Source organism: Tachysurus vachellii, chromosome 3 (assembly GCF_030014155.1).
Source record: "Tachysurus vachellii isolate PV-2020 chromosome 3, HZAU_Pvac_v1, whole genome shotgun sequence".
Classification (NCBI taxonomy): domain Eukaryota; kingdom Metazoa; phylum Chordata; class Actinopteri; order Siluriformes; family Bagridae; genus Tachysurus; species Tachysurus vachellii.
Genome location: NC_083462.1, coordinates 24299156 through 24321536, shown reverse-complemented (window position 1 = coordinate 24321536; position 22381 = coordinate 24299156). Strand labels below are relative to the sequence as shown.

The window sequence follows — 22381 nt, the reverse complement described above, 5'->3', positions numbered from 1 at the left end:
GCTCTGTTCCAGATTGAAGGCTTTACAAATTTACAGCTCGGAAGAAATGATATAAAAGCCTGCATGTCAAAATTTACATTTTTATAAAATATGTGACGTGGTGCAGCAGGTAGTTTCTTTATCTTGCAGCCCCGGGGCTGTATGTGAGGAATTTTGCTTGTTTACCTCGTATGCACGGTACTTCTGGGTCCTTTAGTCTTGTCCTACCTTTAAAAACCTGCTGGTAGGCCTAGAAAATCTATACTGCCCCTAGGTGTGTGTGCACGCGCGTGTGCGTGTGTGTGTGCACGTGCAGGATCAAGCGCTGAACTGGTGTCCTGAATTCCTGCCTAGTGCCCAGTGATACTGAGATATATTCTGGACACACTTACACACTGCACCTAAAAGTAATACATTTTTGTTTAGAATCTGCTGTGTGGTTGTATCTAAATGCATTATTCAGCTTGGGGATCATCAGAGCTGTAATGCAGCAGATAAAACACAGGTATAATCTACTGGTCAGCTGCAGGCCAACGCTCCATGGACACACTCGTGTTTGTGGTGTGGAGGAGATCTGACGTCAGCTCAGGTGATCTGTTAGGAGAGAACATGATTAGGGATGAGGTAAGCTCGATCTGATCCTGAGTCAGTACTGGTAACATGAGCCGACAGACTTTTAGTGAGCAGCGTGACAGCTGGTCAGTGAGCTGGCTGATTAATTGTACAGTAACAGGTGTAGAAGTGAACTGACAGAGAAGCGACAGAGAGAGAGAGAAGAAATAAAGTGGTAAAGAGAGAGATCAATCCTAGGTTCAGAGGATGGAAAAGAAAGATTTTGGTGTGTGTGTGTGCATGTGTGTGTTCACGAGAAAAAAAAAAAAAGGGTTGTGTGTATCAAAAGAAGGAGTGGTCTCCTGAGTAGAGGGAGTTTACGTATCAGATGACCTGGTTGGGCATCTTACGTCTGTTCTTTTTTACCTTCTCATGTTGCTTCTCCCAAGCTCTAGTCTCTTTATTATTTTGATCTCACACACACACACACACACACGCACACACACACTTTTCTGTGTTGCTGGTCACTTTGATCACGGCACTTTGTTATATTGGCCTGTTTCTTCATGTTCTTTTAGAGCTTAAGGCAGTTTTGCATCTACGGCTCAGTAAGTAAGCAGGAATAAGTTTGGTCTTGTGAAGTTCCATAAGGACAGGTGTCTCAGCTGCGTGTAAGACTGACGTACCACCCAGTCGCAGGTGTTTCACGGACACTCACTATCCTACCTTCACTCTGATTAGCAGATAAACTACCACGGTATTATAGTGGAATAATACATTGCATTACAATGGAATGGAGAGAACACTGCTAACATTAACAGCCTGTTATCACCATCAACACCTAATAAATTCCTCTCGGGATGATGTTTATTTTGGCTGCTGAGCATGTTAACACATGCAATACTCGTCGATGGAATGTTTTGTTGAGAAAGAGGGAGTCTGTTATGTGTAAACTGCTTAATGTGGTTTAAAAAAAGCTATGATGCTTTATTGTAAGAAGGGACCGAAACTGTGCCTAAGATTTTGACTCATTTTAAAGCCCTCACTCATCATAATGTGTTGAATGGTCTGCCTTGTCCATCTAAAGACTAAAACACTGTCATGTCCTCATTTATAAATCTATCCTGGGTCTACTTCCTTTATATTTTCAGACCTACATCTGTCAAAACAAAAAAAAAAGCATGCAGGTAGCTACAGTTTTCCATCCCAAGTATTTTTTCCCCTGTTAGTTCCATTAGTGTGTGATTTAAATGTGACTTAAAAAAAAAAGATTGCATAATTATGTACTATCATAATGTACAATTATGTTAATCTGTTCTATCATGCAAAATAGATGACAGGCAGAGCTACCAATGTTCAAATGAATATAACATAGTCTTTCTTTTAGGGAAAAAAGTTAATGTGATAAAGGACGAATATGATTATATCATGCCCCATAGTGATATGTTCTGTATTTAACAAACCTGATTTGATCTCGAAAATAAAACAAAGAATGTTGTTTAAGCCGAAATCTCATATTATTGTAATTATATTTGTAATTGTGTTATTGTCAAGAGTTTGCCTTTCATTTACAATGTTCAGGTTACTAAATGTGGAAGTCCGTCTGTGTCAAACGTCCCCTGTCTGCATTCATGGAAAAATAATAGCACTCTTTCCACTGCCTCACGGATTTTTAAAGCTGTGACAGAATCAGACAAATGAGTGGCTCATAAAGACTGTAACACCGAGCTGATTAGAGGCGATGGTTCTGCTATCTGAATGTGTGAACGTGTCATTTTGTGTAGACACACTTATATGCATGGTTAAAGGAAGGTATTGAATGAGATCTGTCTGGATACCAAAGGGATGTTGGGTTGCCGTCTGTAGCAAGCGGCATGAAACTGAGACACACTCTAGAGACCTCCTCACACCCACCCACGCAGACAGGCTCACAGGCGTAGACGTGAGACATTCCACGTAACACGTGTACATATTTTATGTGTTCTTTTATATTCTTATTCAAATACAAATATTTTTTTTTATTCTTATTATTATTTCTTTATTTTCTGAACTCCTCAAGAAGTGCTGTTGTGTTTTTACCACTAGAGGGAGCTCACTGAATACTTTCACATGCATGCCTGATATTTCAGGTTGCCTTACCGTAAATGACTCAACATGTATCCGTAGTAGTTTATATTTACACTTGTAGTGTTTGGCAGATGCTTTATTCCAGAGAAACTTAGATTTATCTAATTTATTCAAGTGAGCAGTTCAGAGTTAAGGGCCTTGCTCAAGGACTCAGCAGCAACAGCTTTACTATATATTAAGCTTTAACCGAAATATCTTTGTTTATGTTGTGTTGTGTGTATTGCAGATTGTGATAAGCTGAGGAAGGATGGCTTCCGGAGTTCCCAATACTACTCCCAGGGCCCCACGTTCTCAGGCTCCGCCCACTCCCGCAACAGCCAACTGGAGGATGAGGATGAGGAAGATGTCGATGATAAGGTGAGACACTGTGGCTCATGCAAACACCATCAGCTCTAAGCATCATGAGACTGAATAATCACAGTCAGATTCGTAAGTGGAGGTCAGGAAAAGCTTAAGTGACAGGCATGGGAATGCTTGAAACTGTTGTAGAATTGCTCAGACCCCAATTCATCTATTAAAAAGTGTGTTTAAAGTGTTTAAACACTTGTGAAATAATCTTGGCGGAACAAGGTTAGTGAACCTGATAGACTTTTTTCACCACAACATTCATTTTTTGTGTTAAGTGTGACGGAGATGGCTGCGCATGAAGGTAAAAATAGCCAGTGAGAAAGATTAAAATATGTGCGGTTCATTCTACGTTGGCTTTGTCTCGTTTCCTTCATGCACTCCATACATTCCTCTGTTTTCTCTCTCTCGCTTTGTGCTTTATTAGTGTTGGCAGCCATGTGTTGCTGCATTGTGAGGGCTGGGCCTCTGGAGACACACCACACCTGTTACTCTCAGCAGAGGAAGTGCATTAGTTTTATTTACAGAGAACTTATTGAGTATAAAGATGAGTAGCTAACAAGAAATTTCTTGTGTATGTTAATCAAAACTATTCGAAAACCTGGTTTGATTATTAGCCTGTTTCGAGAGACTATCAGTTGTTTATTGTACATAATTCCTCTTGCTGTTCTTCATGCGCTGTTTCATATACAAATCCAAATACCTCCACAGACTTTGCGTATGTATCCTCTGACACTTGGTCCGGCCTTCGATATGCCACCCTGAGATTGTGCTGAAGTCATGTGACTGCTCTACCTCTTATGTATACTTATTTTTAATCATTTAATTGCTCTTTGCCTCACTGTGGTCATATCTGAATTTCTGGGGTTTTTGTGTACCTCTGTGTTTCTCATGCTTCCTTCACCATTTATTTATTCTATCCCTCTGTAGTGAGTGGCGTTGCGAAGTGAAGTTTATTGCGTCTCTTAAATAAAGTCTATAGGTTTTTGTGCTCAAAACTGACCGAACTGCATTTTGATTTCATTCTCATCGTCATATATTGCCAGAGATTTGCAAGCACAGCGTTTTTGTAGTTTACATTGTTGTGGAGGATTTAAGGTGCCACTGTGAGTGTAAGATTCCATCTGCGGCAGATTTACTCATCGTTGTTAGCTGTGATCTGATTTAGGATTCGCAATGCTGGAACAGTTTTTCTGCCTGTGTGAATCACACACTTGTCCCTTGTTTCCTCTTCTTTATGTGTGTGCGTGTACGGGTGTGTGTATATGTGTTTTCACAAACTTGTCTGTGTTCGTGTGTTCAATTGGCCGTGAAACTGCTCTGTGTACTCATAGACCTTTAAAAGGTCAGGAGCACCATAAAGTGCCTCAGGTTGGCAGCGATTAAAAGAGGAAAATGCCATCCAGGAGCCATCTACTGCTTATTCCTTCAGTTTCCATTATATAGTTTATCTCTGTTAGCTTTTCAGGTGTGCCTCATCTAGTCTGAAACCTTTCACCTAACGCTAACCTCTTCCTTTTACTTTTCTTCCAGTCGATTTCCTCCTCTGCAGAAGAGGACAAAATCTCCAGCACAATGAGGGCACACACTGCACTAAAGTCTGAGGGGGCTGAGGTGGATGGGCAGGAGTCATGCTTCACACCCTTACCCACTCCGGAGGAAAAGATGAGACAAGAAGCTCAGGCCATTCTGACTGACATTGTCCCCATCAATGTTACAGGTAAAAACGACACTGATATCTGTAAAATGGAGACGTCAATATTTACCATCGTGGCCTTGGCTGAAATCAATTTTTATAATATCAGATTGTGAGGTGTGGTAAAGGATCAAACCACAGAGTATTTGATCTTCTTTTCTAGAAAAATATATCTTACTAATAAAGATAAGCTCATTTCACACTTATCACTATTTTGTGCGTTGCCACAACAGTTGGGTTATATGTCTGCATGCACTAACATAGTAACACCTGAATATCTTGGTAATATATGGAGTCTTTACATCATTTTCTCTGTCTCCCTGTTTACCACACTGACTTTCTCCGTACAGGTTTACAGGTATCTGTTTATATTAGCACTCATTCTCTTTCTGAGCTCTAGAATGAGGTTAAAGATGAAGTATTAATCCATCCATGTACACATCACATTCATGTACACACACATGCAGAGTTGCTGGATGTCTAAACCACATGAAAATGCTGCAGTGTTCTCTGGCTCAGTCTATCAGCAGTGCAGACAAATTGCTACCTATAAAATACTTCAGTGATTAATTGAAAAGGTCACAACTGAGAGAAGAAAAACATTTGAAAAACCTCAGAGGTTACATCTGTGGAAAGTGGCGCATGATGCCACAGAGAGTCAGCCATAACAGTTAAAATAACAGTAGCATTATACGTTAAATTGTTTTAAGACAACAAATGAAAAGTCTGATCATCTTGTACAGACACATCTGTGCTGAATCACAAGATGATGAAGACCTGTATAATTAATTGCATCGTTAGACAAATCAATGAAATCGGTAAAGTGCTCTGCATCTTTAAACTACTAATCAACTGGTGATATCCTGCTCATAGGCAGAACTTTAAGGCCTGGAATCCTGATGTAGAAATCATTTTTTGAGGAAAAGCTTGTTTTATCAGATGTTTTTTTTTTACTTTGAGGGTCGCTTTATGTACAAGTACACAGCAATGACCATGACTATTTTATTCAGATGTTTTGCATCCTCAGAAATGTCCAGAAATCTAATACTGGTAGAACAAGTGGTATAGTTTCAGGAGCAATCATTAGGAAATCCCATACATTTGTCCAAAGCTCTATATTATTATAGTTATAGTTAATATTAAAAGCAATTTTTTTGTTACTGTTATTTCTTTTAAAAAAAAAGTAAAATAAGCAAATTTAATGAGCCGAATTATTTTATTTGTTTGTCCAGAAGTGGCATTTCAAGAAAGGCCTCTTCTCTCACAATGGAGTCTTTCATTGTGTTTCCTCATTACAGTTTAAGGTTTTAAATCAGTTTAGCTTCAAAATTTAGATTCCATTCCATATTTAAATTGTCTTGTGCATTATGTGTGTTCATTTGTGCATATGGGTATACTCTGCATGAAAAATGCATGCTCGTCATTAACTGCCTGTCTACTCTCCATCACCTTCCCTCCTCACCTGGTCTCCAGGGGAGACGTTTGACCGTCAGGCCATTGTCCGTCGCTCGCTGATAAACACAGACACTCTGGCCCGTCGGCCCAAGAAAGTCAAACGGAGAAAGACTATATCAGGTTTGCCTGACAACGTTCAGCAGGAACTAGGTATGGTAAGGCTCTGCCAGTTTCCACCGTGCTGCTCCTGCTTTGCCTGCCATCATCTAGACTTCATGCTGTAGTATAGCGACCAGTGTCGAATGCTTGCTAGTCCTTCATAATCTTTGCGAATGTGCAATCATTTTGGTTCTGTACTTTTTGTTCTGTTTTAGAACACTCAAATCAGAGTCTGATTTGAGCATCCATCTTTTCCCAGTCCAGCTCCATGTAATACTATTTACATGACATCCCCATCACATGCAAGCAGCTTCTAGTGCTTTGCTTCATTGCTTTTATGTTTTCCATTTATACAGTCCGAATTCTTCATTAAACATTTGTGTTTATTTGCACCATGCAATACAATCTTTACTCCTGGTTCCCTGTTTTTCCTGTTAGGTAGCTAGAGCATTCAGCACCTGCTTTCATCTGTAATCTGTTTTTTTGTCTAATGGATCGTTGCCCCTGGTTCCACGAAAACCTGTCTTGTGGATGTGTATTTGAGTACTGATATGTAGTTATAGTAGTGAAGATGATATACCACAATCTTGTGTAGATTCATCTATAGGCTTTGAAAATGTTGCAAAAAGAAAGACTCGAGGAATTTTCACCTGCCAAGCACACATAGATTTGTCTAAAAACATTGAATTGTTTCTGTTTTTATCACCTCTTCTTTCCATGTGCATGCTGGTGTCTGCATTGAAAACATTAAGCCCCTGTAATTCTTTGTGTTTATGTACTCTGCCATGGGCATCTGCTTTAACCATCCTAATCTTTGGGCAGAAGGGTGTGGGTATAACAATGTCCTGATCCTGGTTCATTCCCATTTCAGTGTTTATCATCATCTTTTCATCTACATGTAAAAGATGATGAAACAACGATGTTGAAGCAATTGCTGGGCGTGGGGTCTCAAAGTTTGTGTCCCAATGTTATATGTGAGAGAGAGAGAACGTATATACTTATATTGTTATTGTCCATGCTAAATGTATAGTGTTATTTATGTCTTTACTTTTGAGAGTCACAAACAGCTGGAACCAAATTCCTTGTGTGTGTCGACACACTTGGCTAATAAACCTGATTCTGATTCGAATTTAATTGTCATATTCTTGGTTCTAGGCAAATGCAAATTCACTCTTGCACTCTCAGGACTTATGGTAGTCTGCCTCTAGGCCATCACTTATAATCAATGTTTCCAGATATTAACATGTCAGATGTGGGTGCAGCTAATCAAATTAATTAGTGCTCTTAATAGACAAACTTCACTCTGATTGACAGCAGATGTCAGGAAAGGGCAAGGTAGAGGAAGGGGACAGGGAGCAGCTTTAGCAATGCTCATGAATGTCTCTCATTACTGTTTTACTCCACTGCAGCTAAAGGACGAGGAGGGGAGCTCCGACCACAGTCCATGTTTATTCCTGGACAGTTTTCAACACTGGAACGTTCTGGCAGTGTATGTTCTACACTAAGGCACTCCATGACTAAGGATTCCGGCTGCCAGACCGAGGAGGTAAAAATTGTTCCACCATCTATGAGAAGGATCCGAGCTCAGAGAGGCCAAGGAATTGCTGCTCAGATGGCTGGAATGTCAACATCTGCCAACAATATATCCACAGTTCCAAAAGACTATTCGCTTGGATCTCCTGTGCATGTCATGGCTCCTCGATTTAATGGTGATCTGCAGCGCTTTCACAGCTTGCCACGGGGTGCGCGGGTTTCTTTGAATGCAGAGCTCCTGAGTAGCAGTACTTCATGTAGGCCAGAAGATAGTGCTGTACCAGCATCTCGGCAGATTGGAAAGCTCCAAGCTGATGAGACTGCAGTTCACATGAGGAATAGCCCTAGGACTGGCACTTCAGCCCGCCCAAAATCCCAAGAGGTGAGGGGATCACATGGGGACTGGGGGACTGCCTGTGTGGTTTCTTCTCATGCAGCCTACTCAAAGTCATTTATCCCCAATGCAGCATTGTCATGTTCGGCTGAGATGTTTGCCCTTCATTCTACGTCTAGCCCAGCGCAGCAACTGAATGCAAGGCTTCTAGGGATATCCTCAGGTGTCAATGGAGAAAGCTCCACCAGTGTGGCCACCAGTGTTGAGACAGGAGATACAGACATGCAGGAAGCCCGTCAGTCAGATAGCAGCCTAAATAGTCACAGTACAATTGCTGCAGGAACAGCATCATCAGATGAACAGTGGATTTATGATACCCCTGAGAATGTATTGCCCAAAAGGCCACTCACCTCCAGCTGCTCCACTCCTATTAATCATCTCTACAACAGTCTGGAACGCTCCTCTAAAGGTACAGACTCTAGTTCACTGTACTCCATGGACAATGATGGTTACTACACCTCCATGCATTTGGATTCAGGCCTGAGGCCAAAAGGACATAGCATTGCAGGCAGGGCAGCACGACATAGTATGTATGAGTGCATAGGCCAGCCAGGAGACCGTAGCAGCATTTACAGTGATCAATCACTGTCCCGATCTATTTCCCTCCGTAAGTCTAAGAAGCCACCCCTTCCTCCGGCACGTACAGACTCACTGAAGCGTTTGCCTAAGAATAACAATGGTGTTAATGCTAGCAATGGGTCAATTCTTAATGAGTCACTGATTGCTACACTTCAGCAGTCACTGCAGAATGGGTTGAAAGGGAAAGGGTCTTTGACCTCACCATCTCAAAGCCCTTGCAGTGACTATGAAGACCCCTGGATGCTGCGGCCTAGGAGCCAAAGTAGCTTAAGTGCAGGCAGTAGTGGTGTGTCAGCTGCAGGAGTAGCTAATGTTTATTCCATCTGTCATGTCACACCTTCACACAGTGACACCAGCAGCCTGCGTTCTGACTATGCAGAGTCTTGGGGCTATTACATGGAATACCCTCGTCTGCATAGTGATCAGGCACAGTCACCAGCACATACTAACTCATTGTCTAATGTAGGACAGCCAGGTAGCATGACAGATAGACAACATATCCACAATGATACTCAGAAAACTCTTCCTCCTGCTCAGGGGAATATGTCAGCAAAGCCTCAGGCAAACACATCTTCACCAGACAGGGTGCATCGCTTAACCTCCCCTTCAAGTGGATATTCAAGTCAGTCCAACACCCCAACAGCTGGCACTCCTGTTCCCTCTTTCATAAGGTCCATGTCACCCTCTGGCTCAAAGCCCAAGCCACGTGTGCCTGAAAGGAAGTCTTCTTTGCTCTCCTCTGTGTCCATATCCTCTTCTTCAACATCTTTATCCTCTAACACTTCAGATTCTGTTAGGAACAACATCCCCCCTCTACCTCCACCTCTTCCTAATTCATCAGTTTCACCACTTATCCCTGAACCTTTCCCTCCACCTCTTCCCCCCTGCAGTCCTGTGTGCGCTTCAAGTCAGACCTTTCCACCTCCACCTGCTCCTCCTTTACCCAGCAGCCCACAGCACGCTGTATCCGTGAGCCCACTCTCCATAAATTCCTCTCCAGAATTTCCCCCTCCTCCTCCTCCAGAGGTGTTGAATGACCATAGCATGCTACATAATGGATCTTTTAAGCCCAGTTTTCATCCCCCACCACCCCTGTCTCCTCCCCCTGAAAATGTACATATTCCACCACCGCCACCACCATCCTTGCCCACCTTGACTCCAATCATACCTGCCTCAGCAAGCCTAAAGGGAATTAAAGACAGACTCAAATCAGTAAACTCGGATAGAAAGTCAGTTTCTGTCAACTCTGAAGAGATTGGCAAGTCTACCATGCCACTAATAACTCCATTTGCCCTCCAAAGTGTGCAGCTTCGGTCAGTCAAACAACCAGAGAATAGGGAGGACAGCAATAAATCCCAAGAGGTGAAAACTGAACAGATTTCTACTAAGCCTGGCACAAAAGAGAAATTTGAAGAGTTAGAGGCCCAGACTGTTTTGCCCCTGGATTCTTTCTCGAATCCTGAAATAAATGAGACTTTAAAAGAGAATATAATTACAAAAGACAAAAAGATACAACTTTATAAGGCAAACTCAGGACAAGAAATGCCCTATGAAACAAAGAATTATCCTTCAGATGACTTCATTAGCCATACTCTAGCTAAAGCTGAGGTGGATGGTATGCAGATGGAGAGAACACAACAAAACAACACAAGCAAGAAAAAACCTCCAGTGTTCTCCAAGAAGCCCAAATTTCCCCATGTCTCTGCAGCTGAACCTGAGCTTAGAGTAGAGTACAAGCAGACACTGGACAATGTGGAAGATTCTTCTTTTCAAGTGGTTTCAAATACTCAAAAAGAAATGGCTAATTGTGCACCTAACACAGAGGTTCAGGAATCCCTGCCAGTGGAAGAGGTAGAGGAGAATGATTACAAAAGTTCTGCTGAGAGTTCCTCGTGTGAAAGTAGCATATGTCCAACTGCTGGTCAGGTTGAAGAACCCCCTCAGACTCCCACCATTCAGGAATCATCTGCAGTGGATGGTGCAGTGGGCACTTCAGAAGGAGAAGAAGAAGAAAATGGAGATTATGATGATGAAGAAGATGAATTAAGTAGCACTGCAGGATCAGTCTGCTCCAAAGATGATGGTGAGTGAACATTTTCTAATTTTGCTCTCAGTGGTCATTTGTAAAACTGTTTGACAGAATCATACATTTTTTAGTACTTGGTTCTTTTTTAAATGCTGGAAACACTAGACACATGGAAAATGGGAATAACTTTGAGATTTACTGTAGGACTAATGAGCATGGGACAAGTGTGTACATTCAGTCAAGGTTAATTGTGTCATATGGCGAGTAACCAGTTTTAAGGGCTTGATGAGTGAATTAACATGGTTAAAATTAATATTACTTTGTACTGAATTTCACCTTTCTGGAGGCTGTCAAGGGCAGTGCAGTTGTAAGCATAATGTTTGTGTAATTCTGGTGAGCTGAGGCAAAGGATTATGCCACCGCCTCTCTCACGAAACAGGGATTGTGGCACGCTGCAGCAGCAGTCATTGGAATGAATTGTTTATGTTCCTCCTGTCTGTACTGTCACTTGTCATACTTCTGTCATTCTCATGTACTGTTCCACTGACTCCTGTCAATCCCGAACCCTCTCTTTTCCTTCAACCCTGCTTTGTTTAGCCTATTTCATGCTGACTTTTTTCTCTTCCGTATTCTTGCATCCTCCTGTATCCTCACATCTGTTACACCCGCCCTTACAGCTCTCTCCCTCTGTCCTGCCCTACACATTACAGTGAAGATAGGATGGGGCAGTCTTCCCAAGGGCTGGCCGTTTAGAGTGGAGGGGAGGGGTGTAGAGGGAGGGAGGGGGAGGAAAGAGAGTGTATAACGTAGCCTACATCTTCTCGGGAGTGCAGATGAGAGACGAAAGCAGAGAGGACAGAATCAGGCAACTCAACTCTGATGCAGAGCTGGATTCATCTGTGACAATGTAAGAGTAAAGAGAGTTATTGACGCCTTTTAAAGTGTACGTTTGCCCTTGAGTATGTTGGAGACTGATAAGGTGTCTGTTAGAATGCTTGGCTTACTCGGATAGGAGAGATCTGTCATTCCTTAGCTTGTCCTTTTTCTGACATTGTATATGGTTTGCAGTTGTCATGTGAGTGAGAGTTTGTTCTATCCGGACATGTAGGTTGTATTAGACTAGTTTGTTCTTTCACTTGTGCTACACGTACATTGTTTCCATGCATTAGATATCTCCCTCCAGAATGTGTGGTATGTGTTTGTCAGACATACAATCTTCCAGCTTTGTGTAGATTCAACATGTTTTTGAGTCGGACAGCCTCTGTGCCATTTCTGGAATGTATGCTATGCATGCAGTGTATATGGATGTGGGTGGTTATTTTCCTTCTCCATAAGCAACAGTACAAGCTTTCACAGCTGTCAATATTCATTTGTGCTTCATACGTCTTTCAGGTGAAGTGTTCGAATCCAATGCATCAAACTCCCCACAGACTCCCAGCATTAACGGCGAAGACATGGTGACTCCCACACGGCCCCGCACCACAGAGGACCTTTTTGCAGCCATTCACAGGTACACATCCTCCATGTTGTTTCAGTATCCTTATCTGACACCCATCAGTTCTCTCCTCAACTCAGTAGAGTGCACATCCTTCCATAACTTAAAACCAGTCTGTCTCCCTGATTCTCTAATACATCCATCAAACCTGGAATGTGGCAAGAGGCTCCTCTGGTTTCTTGGTCAGATTATAAAGTGCTCAGATGCAGGATTAACTGCATTAAGAAATGAAAAATAAGATCATATAGATCCATTCATTTATTCATGCACACAGCCAACAAACCAAGTGTCTGTTCAAATGTGTTCAATTTTGTACACTGCATGGATTCTAAGTTGTGTTTGTGCTGTATGTTACAAATGTAGCCACACAAACCCATGTACAATTACAGAAACAAATTATAAGCAAACTGAACACAGTTTGTGTGTAGATCACAATCTCACACTTTTTCATAGACATACAAATGTTAAACTTGAAATGGTGGGTAACAGTGTAGTGTCTTAGTAATTCCAGCTGTGTATTTTTTATTTTTTGATTTTTATCATGTCTTTTTATTCATTTAAATTTCAACAAGATCTGTTCTATTTAATATCAATACATGTCATTATGGAATATCTTTAAAAAATAGTTGTATTTTTGTTGTATCAGTTCTACTAGTAATTCTTTCTCTGCCACCTGAAAGAAATGATTAAAAAAAAGGTGTTTCAACGCAGTATGTTTGCAGTAAGAATCTAATCAACTCTTACCATCCATGTTTATATCTGAACCTAATGTCTTTGGTAGTTTTGGTCTGCTCTCATAGCTCTTCAATGTCCTCCATAACATTTCATATTTTGTATGTCTCCTATATTAAGATCCATGTATATTATTATTTTATCCCATTTGTTCCTGGCTCCCCTCATTTCTCTTGTCCACTCTTCTGCTCAGCTTAGATCGTGAATGCATGAATGTCCCTCAGCCCCTGAGGTGCGACCTGGCAAGTAATTGGCCACTGGTGTTTCCCATCTTGTGGTGATGGCACAGTGGGATTACCCTTATAATCTCTTAGCAATGGCATACATTTCTGCTTTATTCCCCTGCTAATCCCTCACTCCAGTAATCTAAAGCACTGATGCAGATTTTCTTTCAGGATCTGTTGGCTAATGGGCATAACGCTTAGGCACCACCCTCAGTGAAGAGAGGACATTCTCTTCTTGTTTACAGGGATCTGTGGCAGTTTTCCCAGAGTGCCTCGTTGTTTAATTCCGCTATCCCACGGCTTGCCTTACTATACACACCCCACCCCAAGATTGCAATGTGTGCAGTTCTCATCTTTATGTTGGCTTTTAAGAGAGTGCATTTAAATAAAAGGCATTAATATCCAACAGCAAGTTATTCCTGCTCTTCCATTACCTTTGTGCTGCAAAGGCATTAACTATGTGAAGCTCTGCTGGTTTTAATAAGAAAAACTGGAAGCAGAATTGATGGAGGGTGGATGCTCATCAGAGAAAAATTAATCACAAAACAAACCCTATTTAGATTTGCTGAGCTTCAGAAACGCCTGATGTAGGATTAGCTTTGCAGTTCAATTTACAGTAAAATAACCCTTATTACATAACAAGTGTAACCTAACATGTTAAAGCTGCAACCATTGTTAGCTTTTTAAACACAGCTTTCACTTATACTTGAAAGTTGTTTCAATTTCAATTAAATAATAAAAACGGTTTTTATCCTCATATATCTGACCATTCCTAACTCTCCAGTGTTTGTACTTTGCAGGTCTAAGCGGAAGGTCCTGGGTCGTAAGGAGTCAGATGATGACCGCCTGCGAGGTAACTCATCTCCACCGGTCACACCAACAGGACCGAGTCCTTCCTTGAATTCAAATGTGCCTCGTCAGACAGGTTCCATCCAGCGCAACCTGCGCAAATCAGCCACCAGCAGTGACACCTTTAAGGCACTGCTGCTGAAGAAGGGCAGCCGCTCAGAAGGCAGCTTTCGCATGTCTGCTGCCGAGATGCTACGCACAACTGACCCACGATTCCAGAGGACAAGATCACTAGACTCCTCTCTGGATCCCACTTCACCAACAGCAGGCCTTGACAGCCCCTGCTCTTCCCCTGGTCGCTGCAAGAGGGTGCCAGAGGACTGGCCCCGGAATGAGGCTATACTACCACGTTACTCTCTGTGCTCCCCCTTGTCCCCGCCCTCAATGCTAGGGCCAAAGTACAGCCGATCCCGCACACCACCCTCTGCTGCAAGCAGCAAGTACAATTCCCGGAGTCGAATCCTTAGCAGCCCCATGACCGTCATCTGTGAGAGGGAAGGAGAATTAACTGAGAGTGGAGAGTCACTGGATGAATCGTTTTCGGTTTCCCCTTTAGTTTCCTCTAGCCCAATCCCTCAAGACTCAAATGGCACTTTATGTGAGAGGGAGAGTTGACGGAAATGACTTTTCCCCCCCACAAAAGGGAACAAAATGAACTTCGTCACAGTAACAGTGACTGGCTAATGGCAGCGGACCAGTGGACGGACAGACAGGGAAGATGGTAGTCTTTCTGTCCCCACCGTCAAGGTTCTGGGCCATGCTACACAAATCTGGTTGTATAGTAGGAGATATGCAGAGCCAAAAGGTGCCTCCCTCAGACTGATTTGTGTGTGAAGTAGATCCCATTTTTGTCACAGCTCTTCAGTTTGTCACATCTGTACTATTTTTGGTCCTGCAAAAGTGTGAAAGTGCTTTTCTTTACAGTCGTACACTTATTTCCATAAATCTTATGTTAATTCTGTTCTAAAACTTAATTCTGTTTGGTTTGCCTCTCAATTTCCACTGTTCACATCAGGAATGGTATATTGGGAATGTGGAATCCGGGCTGAATGGCATGTGGGAATCAAACTTGAAGGAATTCAAAGCAAGTCATCCATTTGACCAGTGGATAGATTGACTTTGCTTTGTGGAATGCTCAGAGTGTTCTCGAGGTTGTAGTCCAGTTCTGCAGTAATGCACCTGAAATGACTCCCAAATACATGTTTGGATATGGTCCATTTCAGACCGACATACACACTGTCATGAACTTTGGAAGCCATGTTAGAGGTTTTTCTGATTCTGCTTATTCCTGAGAAGCACTGGTTGTGGGAAAGTGACAAACAGATTCAGCAGAATGTATTATAAAGGACTGCTGAATCTGCACATGTGAAATGCAGGCTGAGAGGCTTCAGGAAAAAAAAAGAAATTGTGGGGTTTTTAGTGTGTAGTGTGTTGCACTGTGTTTGTGTTTTGTCTGTTGGGTCATTTCAAATGTTCTGCTTGTGTTGGTTGTGATGTCTTTCTACAAACAAAGAGAACACCTACTTGAACCAAGTAACATCTGTTTTGTTTGTAATATTTTTTGTTTTGTTAACCAAAGAGTTTAAAGTATAAATGTAAATTTCACCTGCTGTAGGGATTCTGGGTAGCTCAGACGCTTACTGGACTGGAAGCAATAAAATGTCTTCTGTAAAGCTTTGCTAAAGATTAGCTTTTACATTTCTTACGTACTAACTCCTCTTACATAAAATCTCACTCACGCAGTTTTATACTAGATTTTGTATATAAACATAAATATTAAGAAATAACCTCTGGATTTATTTTCGAAGAATTTGTACACCCTTGTTAGAGGAAGTGGCTTACTTTTTGTAGAGTATTTATTTTAGATTAGCCAGAATCTGAAGTGATTTATGTGAGGGATTTTACAGATCTGCAGCTCAGTTAATAATTATGTATTAAGCATAACGTCACTGTTTTAGACTCGTGCCGAGTCTGATTTTGAGGCCTTTAAGTCTTGTCCTTTTCATCCAATAAACCAAAATCACAGTGACAAGGGGAAGACAGCTGCTAACCCTCCTGTGTATGTCTCTCTAATAAATAAAAAAAAGGTGATGTTTAAAAATGGCCCATCTCTGTGTTTGATTCACTGCCACCTGTCAGCCAGTCGGAATAATCACACTCGTCACGTGAGTCTCCATGTCACCCAGGGCAGTTAGTCATTTCTAAAGGTTTCTGTGGGGTCAACGCTTATTGCTCTGTCATGTCCATTTCTGTTCTCGCATCACTAAGTCCAAAAGATAACAAGCCCTTTTTTGATGATTAAGTCTTCATAACTTCTTTTCCCCATGTGAATAAATAATGCGGCCTCATAAGATGTCTACTTAAATCCATGTTCTAGATTATTCATTCTCAGAGAAAATCATTTGTTGATCTATTTTCATCTGTGCAAGAATTCATTTGCACAGTTGATTGTAAGATCTTGTTATAATTGTAGTCAATCATCAAAACATTAATCTTCTTGACCAAAGAAAATTATGACCAAAAAGGGCTCTGAATAAATGAATGTAATTCATGATATATATATAGCTGGGATTTGGCATGGGATGTAAGGTCATGACATGGCGAATGAATAAAGATATGCTTAAATACAAATATCCTTTATGCATAAAGATATTGGATTCTGACATGGCTCTTGGCTAAGGTAGGAAATGTAAAATCTAAATATTTGTTTATATAAAAAAGTAAAAATTCCACTAAACATCTTTACTGTCATGGTGTTGTGGTTTATTCAATCTAATCACTAGTTCTATTACTGTTTACAATTGGAACACAAAAGCTTTTTTTTTTTCTTTTTTTTTAACGAAACTGTCTTGGATACACATTTGGACACTCATGGCTTTATGATGCACTGCCAAAGAAATAATAGATCCTCTTAGTATTGTGGCTCAGCATCAGTAGAGTATAATTGAGTTTTCACACAGTGCTGAGTGCATGAACATGATATTCAGGCAATATTTGACTCTAAAATAAACCTGATGACAGTGCAGAGTCTACATGTGGATCAGTGAAGTTTTGCTCCTTGCAGCTGTGCTCGTGTCCTTAACACCTTCTAAGCTAAAATCATCCACATTCAGAGAAATTTAAAATACAAGCAAAATTTATTACAGAATGAGTAAAAGTTGAAACATTTAATACCAAAAAAAAAAAGCCACTATTTTAATAGAAAGTGTATAATTTCACATTTAGTTAATATAATCGATAATAAATGTAGAAGCATTTTGTTTATGAAATTATTATTAAATAATCAAATTCAGTGTAGAATTTAAGAGTTAAGAATCATAGTACTTAATGGCTTTAAGTTGGAAAAACAGGAATCTGTAGTGGAATGTTCACATTAAACTGGTTATATGATTAGTGATAAATAATGCCTGGCCACACTAGAGGATAATCAGGCTGGTGATTATGAACCTTTTCTTGGTCATGAATAGTTACCCTCCCCAACTGTCCTGTAGTTTGGGTTGTGCAAGATCTAATATTAAACGCTACAGTGTTCTGAATGGACAGTCATGACCAGCCTGATCGATATTTCTGGCATATGGCCCTTAACCAGAACAATGTACAAAAATGTGTTACATTTTCTATTAATTAATACATTGATCTAGTATCCTCACTATTAAAAATATTAAATATTCACAACCTCAGGCAATGAGCTGGAAAACAGACTGTCTTACGTGAAAACAATCTTAATATCATGCCTAAATGACTGGGTTGAAAATGGGGAGGTGGGGGTCAAGTCAATTTAGTAATCACTTTGGTCATATGCTAATTCCCAGCCACCAGCCATCTCTCCTCAGAGAGATCCTCAGCTTCTCTCCCACAACAGCTACCGGAGGTGATGCTACACCTGCTTCCTCCTTGGCATGAGGCGAGCCAAACAGATCTGTTCAAAATGCTGCTTATGCTGCATTACAGGGCAGTGAAGCACCCTCAGAGAAAAGTGCAAAGAAAATAAGCTGCTGTTTTTGGACTATATAAATCTTCTAGTGTGGTCTAGGCAGTAGTGCAATAAAAATCACAAATATAACACAAATCCATCTAAAAAGATAAGCAAAAAAATAAAATAATCATTTTTAAAAAAAGACTGTAGGCTGTCTCACACAGTGATTATACAAATTCTATAAGGATTTAATGATATTTGGCTTGATATTAGACATATTAGTGGTTTGAATTCATGATTATTAAAAAACGTCTCATTAGTAGCGTTTTCAATAAAAAAATCCAAACCAAAAATGACCTTTATCACTCACTATGCACCCTGTAAACCATTTACTGACTCACTCCTCTCCCTCCTCCTGTATGAGCCAGACTTCGTTCCTGCGGTTGACAAGCTTGAAAGGACTGTCATAGCCCACACGGTAGTAGGGAGCCTCTTTGAATTTCATTCCATCCCTCTTCAAGCTCTCAGTCAGCTTCAGTAACTCTTCACGGGTGTTCTGACTGTTAGCAAAACCTCCAAAAGTCCTAACACACACACACACACACACACACACACACACACACAAAACCCCAACCAATACATGAACAATGCAATTTAAAGCCTCGTACACTGTCGCAAGTCTGCTTTAATGTAAATACCTGACAAACACTGTGAACTCCTTCCTGTTCTCGAAGAAGATTTCAGGGATGCTGGGTTTGGGGGGCTCGGCCTGGTGCTCCTCAGGAAGGTAAAAGGACACAGTGAAGGAGCTCTCACATGATGGTCCATCTCCAGGGTTAATAAGACAGGTCACTGGGGAGGTCATGTCCACTTTCACCTCTGATACAGAGAGCATCATCAAAGTAAGTGAACTAAAGACGCCATTTTACTTCTTTCACAATTAAGCGCAGTTCCCTCTCTTAAATAAAATCTGCTATTAAAAGTTTCTGATCGTTCCTATTTTCTCCAGAGTAAATAAAAACGTTGTACATTTACAACATTGTTGGACATGTCATGGCTGATGCATAAAATAAGTTGCATTCTACAAGTGACATGATAAAGAATATGCTGTTGTGCTGACTGTGGCGTGTAACAATGTTTACATATTTGAACATTACTCACATTAAGATAAAGTCCTTGCTTTTTTCTAGTACAAAGATTACTATGACCAGTTAGTTTATAGGGCCACGGAATGTTTATGAGCTATTTCTTTACCCAGCAAAGTCTTTTAATCACATGAACAAGAGGTTTTAATCTCAGCTGGACTAAAATCCATAGCTTTGGTGATGTCAGCATGTGGAACTGTATTTAATTTAATGAATGAACCCACTAGCTTCCTGTATCTATGTCTGCATTTAAGATTTCAAAATGTAATGCGATATGAAACGAAGAAACCCAAAAATACTGGCTTGTACCTAGTGGCGACATTAGAGCTTTTTATTATTTATTTTTATTTATGTAAAAGTGTAGCTCAACTGTTATGAACCCTGAATGTTTCCAGCTTCCCAAAACAACTAGTTCAGCTCCTGAACATCTTAAAACAAGAAACTGGCCTTTCAGTAATGGAACCAATGACTGCAAACATATGTTGCTAGGTGTGTGGTTAAAACTATAAATGTTTACATTCACTAGGCAGAAAAGTGTTTACACCTCCAAGCTTCCTTTAATCACACTTTACTATCTTTAAATTGTTCTTTAACAAACTAACAGAAGAGCTTTGTTGATAACCGTGCCATCTACAAGAGATAGTTATTTGTTTAGGCAAGTTCATCAACCTTTGATTGAGGGAAACAAAGTATGAACAGACACTAAAAGATTCAGTGAAGTAGCAGGCACATCTCACGCTTGTCATTATTCCCCTGGATGTATTTGAAGAGTCTCCTAAAGCCAGTGCTTAAGGCCTCGTCCTGCTCAGTGCCACTGACTGTAGTACTGACCCACTGGGTGGTGTTATACTTCCTTACTTCATAATCATCTCCCTGAAAAACACACAAAATGTAGGTACACTCATGCATGCATGCATACAGAAACACACAAAGTTAAAAACAAGCTTGGGTATCTAAGATACTGTTATAATTGACCAACCTTGCTTTTTTGAGGAGTGTATTTTGGATTCTCGAAACCTCCAAACACCATTTTTCCCATAGCCCTCAACATCTTCTCCACTTTTACACCAACACACAAGGCTGGGAGTAATAATAGTGTTCAGGGAAATGATACTCGACGTGTTTTAATGGAACTGTACATTATACTTAGTTAACTTTAAATTCATTTACTTATGCAAGTGCAAATATTGAATGTTTATCTAGCCGTTTAAAAAAAATAAAGCGTTTCCTACCTGTTTCCTGTGATGGTAAATTACAGAAAAGTAGATTATTAGTTAGTTTAGTTGCAGTTGAGTCAGTTGTTATGTTACAGGTTATCTAACGTTGTGCGCGTGACGCAGAAACCACTTGTGTAATTTTTACTCTTGACACGTGACGCTTTGCATGCTCCCCATTGGCTCTGCTAATCGGCGCACCATGACGACGTTTCAAAACAACCGGAAATACACATACCTGATATTAGAAATCCTATGAACAAGGTGATTTAAATGTAATTGAATTTGCACGACATGAATATTTTGTTAAAACCTAAATGGCTAAAAATGTTTTTGTGTAAAGAAGAAAGTTTTTGGTTTACAGTCACCTCAGCTTTGAGGGCTCTCAAGTTTTGAGGACAGGCAAGAGTTTTCACCAACCCCTATATATATACATATATATACATATATATATATATATATATATATACATATATATTAGAGAGAGAGAGAGAGAGAGAGAGAGAGAGATTATGTGTTGTTTATTGTAAGTGTTTGTTGCCTTTTTGGACTCCTTTATCATTTGTAATGTTGCTCCCATTTAAAACAGTTCGGCTCAAGCCCAGACATTTTTAGGGTCATGATTGAGGACAATGTCCCGTCCAGAGACAAGCTTCGTGTTGAGGTTGAGGTTGAGGTTTTGTTCAAACCGACCATCGAAAATACCCTCTCTACTGAGGATAAGTGTCAGGCTCGACTAAGAGCTCCAGGTGAGACGCGCTTGATTCCTGCCCGGTTCCATAGAGACAGCGGTGCGGACTGATACATTTTGGGCGCTGTGGCTTATTAAATATATGATAAATAGTCAAAAAGTTTTTCTGCGTGAGAAATACAATGTGTGGCGGGAGAGTGTGACGAAAGACCGACATGCGTGACTGTCACTCTCAATGCGTGACACTTGACAGCCCTGGGTGGAATTCACCTTTTTGATTTTGATTTATCCAAACTCCAGGTGAAACTATCAGCATTCCATCAACAAGTACTTTTATTTTGGAAATTGGCATATACACATAATTCTACACCTCATAATGCTTCGATTTGGAACAACAAATATATATTGCACAAGAACAAATGTTTATGCTATAAGAACTGGCTAAGCAGAAATATATGGTCAGTGAGAGATCTAATAGATGAGAAGGGTAACATTTTAGACTATAATGCCTTTACATTGAAGCATGGCTTTACCTGTGACCCGAAAGAGTTCTTCACTGTAATTAATGCAATACCTTCTGGGATAAAAATGCTGATGAGATAAAAATGCCCTTTCTTATGCTAAAGTTAGGTCAGTTCTTCCAGCTTTAAACTTTGGAGATACAGTGATACCTCAAGATACGAGTGCATTGACATACGAATTTTTTGAGATACGAGCTGTGATTCGACCAAATTTTTGCCTTGAGATACGAAAAATTTTTTGAGATACGAGCATCCGAGCCGAAGCCGCCGAACAAAGACCCACAACAACAACGTGTGCTCTGTTTCCCCACCTCAGCTTCCCGCGTCTCACTCGGTTAGTGTTTGTGTAGCTCGCTTTGTTAACACTTGTGTACAGCTGTATTTTGTGCTTTTATTTTGCGTACAGTACATCTTTGTCGCATTTAAAACCATGGGTCCTAAGAAAGTGAGTGTAAAGGACAGTGCTGTGAAGAAGAAGATGATGTCTATTGAATTAAAACAGGAAATCATAGAAAAACATGACCAGGGTATGCGAGTGAAAGACTTGGCGATGCAGTACGTGCGGAATACATCAGCAGATGTTAGTGAGGAAAGAGTGACAAAAAAAGGCAAAAACAAGTGAAGAGAAAGCGATGAAGAAAATTAAGCAAAATTAATGTAAAGAAAACAGAAATTGTAGCAATTAAGTTCACTTAAGAGAATTTCAGTTAAGTTCATTAATTTTAGTGAAGTTTAGTTAAGTTCCATGTAAGTGTAAAGTAGCATTAAGAGTGTACAGTAGCGAGTAAGTGAACGAAAGTGAAAGTGTT

The 22381-nt window shown here is 40.5% G+C and overlaps 2 protein-coding genes across 8 annotated transcripts in view; one reads left to right on the top strand and one right to left on the bottom strand.

Moving 5' to 3' along the window:
• nhsl1b (NHS-like 1b) overlaps positions 1 to 16188 on the top strand; it is a 95952-nt gene extending 79764 nt beyond the window's left edge. For 4 of the 5 annotated variants that reach the window (XM_060866371.1, XM_060866373.1, XM_060866372.1 and 1 more), the window contains exons 3-8: positions 2885 to 3015; positions 4537 to 4723; positions 6173 to 6304; positions 7663 to 10842; positions 12178 to 12295; positions 14037 to 16188. In XM_060866371.1, coding sequence (XP_060722354.1) covers positions 2885 to 3015; positions 4537 to 4723; positions 6173 to 6304; positions 7663 to 10842; positions 12178 to 12295; positions 14037 to 14700 — 4412 coding nt within the window. In that variant the 3' untranslated portion in view covers positions 14701 to 16188. The remainder of the gene's footprint in view (positions 1 to 2884; positions 3016 to 4536; positions 4724 to 6172; positions 6305 to 7662; positions 10843 to 12177; positions 12296 to 14036) is intronic. The other variant, XM_060866374.1, reaches the window with a different exon arrangement.
• Positions 16189 to 16826: 638 nt separating this feature from the next.
• On the bottom strand, positions 16827 to 20510 carry hebp2 (heme binding protein 2). 3 transcript variants are annotated; one of them, XM_060866376.1, is made up of 5 exons: positions 20379 to 20510; positions 20126 to 20226; positions 19884 to 20019; positions 18700 to 18880; positions 16827 to 18585 (listed from the first exon to the last, which is right to left on the bottom strand). In XM_060866376.1, the coding sequence occupies exons 2-5, from the start codon at positions 20195 to 20197 to the stop codon at positions 18399 to 18401; spliced, it is 576 nt and encodes a 191-aa protein (XP_060722359.1). In that variant the 5' UTR covers positions 20198 to 20226; positions 20379 to 20510; the 3' UTR covers positions 16827 to 18398. The 3 variants fall into 3 exon arrangements, with proteins under 3 accessions (XP_060722359.1, XP_060722360.1, XP_060722361.1); XM_060866377.1 differs by having other exon boundaries at positions 20126 to 20205; XM_060866378.1 differs by having other exon boundaries at positions 20126 to 20279; positions 20379 to 20499.
• Positions 20511 to 22381: the final 1871 nt, after the last annotated feature.